The sequence below is a fragment of the Rhodamnia argentea genome, chromosome 1, assembly GCF_020921035.1.
Source record: "Rhodamnia argentea isolate NSW1041297 chromosome 1, ASM2092103v1, whole genome shotgun sequence".
Taxonomy (NCBI): Eukaryota; Viridiplantae; Streptophyta; class Magnoliopsida; order Myrtales; family Myrtaceae; genus Rhodamnia; species Rhodamnia argentea.
In genome coordinates this window covers 18,534,298-18,540,134 of record NC_063150.1, presented here as the reverse complement: position 1 = coordinate 18,540,134, position 5,837 = coordinate 18,534,298, and the positions used below count along the sequence as shown (strand labels likewise).

The 5,837-nt window shown below is 41.5% G+C and overlaps 1 protein-coding gene across 1 annotated transcript; it reads right to left on the bottom strand.

The window, feature by feature from the left end:
• Positions 1–677: 677 nt before the first annotated feature.
• LOC125314600 lies at positions 678–3,886 on the bottom strand. Its single transcript, XM_048277330.1, has 4 exons — positions 3,810–3,886; positions 3,045–3,156; positions 2,442–2,754; positions 678–733 (listed from the first exon to the last, which is right to left on the bottom strand). Exons 1-4 carry the CDS (start codon positions 3,884–3,886, stop codon positions 678–680), a joined length of 558 nt encoding a protein of 185 aa, XP_048133287.1.
• Between the last annotated feature and the right edge of the window lie 1,951 nt (positions 3,887–5,837).

The window sequence follows — 5,837 nt, the reverse complement described above, 5'->3', positions numbered from 1 at the left end:
GCCTTTTTAAAAGTCTGTGATAGTTTTTATAAGACATATACCTTGAAGGACTAAAACATATCATTAACCATACAATTGACAAAACACCCATGTAAAACGCCTAATGCTCAATGTCATTTGAAGCCCCAGATACCGAGCTCACGGATGCATCATTTTAATAACTAAGTATTGTTGCCTAGCTGCAAATATCCATGTTTAAGGTTTTTCTCATTAAACAAATAGAACCCACTTGACAAATCGTGGATTCTTTCTATACTAGAACAGGGAGAAGCAAACAAATCAGGACTACCAAGCTTAACAAAACTCCGTGAAGTAAAGTTCTTCCATAATAGTGAGTCTTTGTTCCAAGAGAGAATGTGAAAAACACGGGGGAAAGTTGCAATTGCATCAGCACAAAATCACTGAATGCGGTTCGAAATCCCCTTTCCAAACCAATTTCCATCAACATAGTCTCCAAAAGGGGAATGGGTTCGCAAAGTCTCTTTCAAGAAATGAATCCAAAGGATTACGGGTAGTGAATACAGAAGGAGCTAGTCTCTTACAATCCAAAAGAGAGAATATTCAATAAGGCGTAGGATAAAAAAAATTCAACACTCAAACAACAATTATGTGCAATAGTTTTTAGAACTACAACAGTGTATACTTTTCAAAATTACATGTACCAACCTCCAACTTCGTTAATCATCAAGAGGCATCGATGTCAAGTTTAGCTCGGTGGTCGTAGTAGGTAACTCTGCATTAAATTTACGATGAAAATGAGAACTAACATATCCATTGAAATATAAAATGGTATAAATATTCTACAACTATATTTTTTTTACGTGACTCAAATTTTTCGAGTTCTTCTAAGTCCTCCTCAATCGAACAAGAACCTGGCCCACTTCGTAACCAATCTTGAGCACATATCAAAGCCTCAACCATACTAGGGGTTAAGGAGCTACGAAACACATCAAGTACACGACCTCCTGTGCTAAATGCAGCCTTTGATGCTACAGTCGAGACTGGTACGGCCAAGATATCTCGAGCAATGGAAGAGAGGATAGGATATCTCGAAGAATTTCCTTTCCACCAACTTAAGATATCAAAGGTAGCGCTATAGCGTTCACATCTTTCCTCTAAATACAAGTCCAATTCAGATTTTTCTTCCAAATATTCTTGTCCGATTTGGCTAAGATACTTTGCAGTCATAAAATCAGCATCGGCCATAGGAGACTTTGACGTGTTCACCATCCTTGTGCTCTTTTTCCTCGAGATGCTTTGGGGGCATACACCAGTGCGGTATTGCTCAAACAATGACGTCAAAGATGTTAATACTCTATCTCATAAAGTTTCCACGTCCTTACTTTCATATACATCATTAATCATCCACTTCACATATCCCCACTTATGCTGTGGGTCAAGTATGCAAGCAATGAATAAGATAAGATTGATATTGTTCACATTGCCAAAATACTTATCGAACTTAATCTTCATTCTCTTAGCCATTTCTTGCAAACTCATGTCCTCATCATGACAATACTTGTCAATGATTCCATGGATCCCATATACACTCTTCCCCATATCATTACTATTGACATAAGAAAAACCCGAAACTTTTAAAGTTGTATCATAGAACAACTTCAGGAAAGGAAGAAAGTTACGGGCATACTCCTAATCATCACTAGTAGGCAACTCTTTCGCCTTGAAAAGCTCTTGAGCAAATTTGCGATCTCGAAATGCCAATGAGCTAAAAGCCGTTTGGAACTTTAGAGCTGCTTCTAACATCATATATGTTGAGTTCCAACGAGTCTCCACATCCAAACATACAAAACTCTTGGACTCAATATTCTGAAGCTCAATACACTCCTTAAATCGTCTCAATCTCCCAGGAGAAGACCTCACATAACCAAGCTGATCGTATTCTAATGATGGAATCATTCATGTCTTTCAACCCATCTCTCACAATCAAGCTCAGTATATGGGCACAACACCTCACGTGGAGTAACTCACCTCTCAACACTAGAGAGTTCCAAGAGCTAAGTTTGTCTTTTAAATATTGAATCCCTAAGTCATTGAAGCTCGCATTGTCCACGGTGAAAAATATATTTTGAATCCCCAATCAATTAAGCATTTCTCAATCGCTTTTCCTATAATCTTGCCAGAATGACCCGAGATTTGACAAAAATTTAATATTTTCTTGTTCAACTTCCAATCATCATCAAAGAAATGCGCAGAGAGACACATATAACTCAAATTTTGACATGACGTCCATGTGTCGGTCGTAAGACAGACTCTTGGAGATGTCTCGGAGAAATATTTCTTCAATTTACTTTTTTCTTCCAAGTACAACTTGTAACAGTCATGCCTTAATGTGTTCCTCGTAGGGATTACAAAGTTCGGCTAGAGTCTATTCACAAATAGCTGAAATCCTTTGTTTTCTACGAACTTAAAAGAGCACTCACCAATGATAAACATGGTTGCTAGGTCCATTCGACTAACATCTTGGTCAAATTTCCAAGGTCCAGATGAACTACCAACCCCACCAAATCGACCCAAGGCACTTCTTTGCCTTTTATCGACATTTGCATAAGGGTATTCCTTACACCTTGATAAATGACGATGCATTGAACCGGTGCCTTGACCACTAGCACAACCTATATTAGCCCCACAATATAAACATTCAACTTTATCTTTATCAAGAATCTGTTTGAAATGTTCCCACACGGTAGATCTCCTCTTTTTGTCCATGGTACTTGAAGCACTAGTTTCAGACATCTAACAAATTAAACATTCAACATTAATTACTAAAAGCTCTCAAGTCACAAACAACCAGTAAACAATCTGTTAAACTACTACATGAAAAGGATTACAACTATATCAATCATTGTTAAACAAATGAGTTGCTTTGTTTAATGCAAATGGCCGATTCATATCACTAGTGAAATCCGCCAACATGACTATATCTATATGTAAGAATCCACTGTTGTTATAAGAAGAAAGATGCACAAACACTTCACTTTATCGGGAGGCAACACTTGTGCAAGATTATGCAACATAGAAATTACCTCATCCATTAAGAATACAAGGATTGGAACCCTCGAAGATGAAGACGAACAGTTGAACTTTTGAGAGTCGCTAAAAAAGGGTCTGGATTGCCGATTTCGAGTTTTGGAAACACTGCATGAAACAAGGCCACTTAAATTTTAACCATGAGGATTAGCTTGACGAAAAATGCGCCCAAAAGACCATATCCTTATGCCGCGTCACCCAAGTTGCAAAGAGGGGCCACAACGACAACACAAAAGAACCAGAAAATTCAGCAAGCAAACCACACCAAGCTATCGCCACCCGAACCGCATAAGAAATTCAAGAATCCCAAAACCATGATACCCCGAGATCAATCAAATCCCAAATGCACCATCACGCATCACCCCAATCACGGGTTTTGGCACAATCCCAAGAACAACAAAATCACACCGAAATCGGAAACAACTCACGCACGCAAAGACGAACAAAGGAACAAGGAAGACATAGGGGCGCGAGGCGAATCACACCTTTATTCTCGAGGGCCATCATGAGGACCTCCAATTGCCGGACGCATCGATCTCCCTCCATGAAATCCCACCGAAATCGACCGAACCGGACCAAACCCACGAAGGAAAAACATCCACACGGAAGAAATGGTCATTCATAGGTTACTTGTTTACCCGAGGCGTTACGGGAAAAAGAAACGAGGAGGAGTGAGAGATTGAATTGAAAGAGCTTAAACGACAAAAAAAAGAACGAAAGACGGACGGAGGAGAGCGGGAAAAGATGGAAGATTTGCTTACATGGTGTGATGGAGAATGAGAGAATTCACTTCAAGTGGAGACGAGAAGGTCGGAGTGGAACCTGTTGAGCCCGTCATGCGTGCGGCATACCTCGTCGTCGACATCACACTCGCACTCGCACTCGCACTCCCTTCTCCATTTCTCTCTCTCCTCTCTCTCTCTCTCTCTCTCTCTCTCTCTCTCTCTCTCTCTCTCTCTCTCTCTCTCTCTCAAACTAGGGTTTTGAAAATGTGAGCACAGAGCAGTGCAGTGAGCAACCTAGCGTCGTGGGCTTTGTTTTTTCGGGCTATCTGAAAGCTAATGACACCGGCCCGTATTCGAAATGACACCGGCCCGTATTCAAAATGACACCGGCCCCTATCAAAACAGTACCAAGGCCCGGCTCCAAAGTACTCTAAATTTGAGGGTCGGGTCGCCGCCCGCCGGGCCGGGGCCCCCCCCCCCCTTTTCTTCCCCCACCTACGACCTCCAACATGAATCGTACGTAATTTTCAGGACCTAAAACAACCTAAAATCAACCTAACTAGCACCGACCGAGAGTACGATTTCAGCGAAGCACAAACTCACATGATCAACGTTAAAAATCTAAACAAAACAATCAAGCAGCATCTAAGAGGACCGAGGAGACTCACCTGAAGGACCGATTGCTTCAGTTTTGGTTGATACGAGCTTACAAGCTCGCAATAGGTTCATGGATTTTCGAAGGTCGGCCGTGTGGTTTTATGCAACAAAAATGCAAATCAAGCATAGAATCACGTTCAATGGGAGTTCTAGGAAAGAATGAACCCAGAATCTCAAAGAAATACGAAGGAAATGCAGGTCCGCCATTGGAGGAGCTCCGTGCGGTCAACAATGGTGTTTACCTGTTTTCAAGATGAAAACTCAAACGGCTAAGCTCCACAGGCTCCTTAGGTTGTCAGGAAGTTTCAGGATCGATCAGCAAGCCTCGGTTTCGCCTTGAATGTGACGACGAAGTTCTTGAAGCCTTTTTCGAGCTTCGGGCATCAATGGAGGTTGAGAGAGCTTCAACCGCCTCTCTCTCTCTCTCTCTCTCGATTTCTCTCTCTTGGTGGTTATCAGAACCTCTTGCCACCAAAAATCCATCCCTTGTGGTTGAAACCGCCTCGGGGCTTTGTACCCGGCGTACGAAATGGTCCCTTCGCTTTTGTGTTGTCCTATAGCGACTTAGGGGCGTAGGTAACACTTGATTGATTTCCAACTTCTAACGTTGATTTCTAACTTCTCCTTCAAAGCGAAGATGATTTTCTACTTTCAAACTGATCGAAAAATTCGTTTGATTATGGTTGAAAATTTCACTTCAGAACATATTAACAAAATCTGACGGCCGGTGGCGCGTCGAAGCCGGGGATAGCGGGTGAGGTAATGTGATGAAGAAGTGATTGTAAGGTGAGAAGTAAAAAAAATTACTTCTCAAAGTTGGCAAAAATCTGTGAAGTTAAAAATTCTACCGCTGTTGAAAATCCTACCACAATTTCAAACGTTCACTCGAGCTAAAAAGGAGAAGTGTTTTCATCAGGCCTTGTACCCAAACGTGCAAGAAAATGGCCATCGATTTTGTGCTTCCGCTCCTGCCTCTTCATTGCGGGCGAGACCAAAATTGGGGAAGAAGGGCAATCCGGGTCATCGGGTTGGATCCGTCCGACCCGATTGACCCGCTCATCTAAACTTGCTCAAATTGAACCTGGAGATGACCAAATTTCCCAAATTAAATGTTAAAATTGCATTTTACACCATGGATATTATCTATTAATGACAAGTTTGAGTCAGATTGGTTCAGTTTAATACAGCATTCCCCAATTTCAAGGTTTGACCGGAATAGGAATTTGCTCAATTGAGCTCCCAAATGGCCAATTTGAACCGAACCAGCCCCATGAGTGTGTTTAAAATGTTGAAAAACCTGTGGGTGGGGGTTTATTTTTGCACAAGATTGCCCAAGAGAGATCAATTGAACTTAATTTGAGAACGAGGGACTAAATTGAAATTGCAAGTAGGTCCATTTTCAAAAGT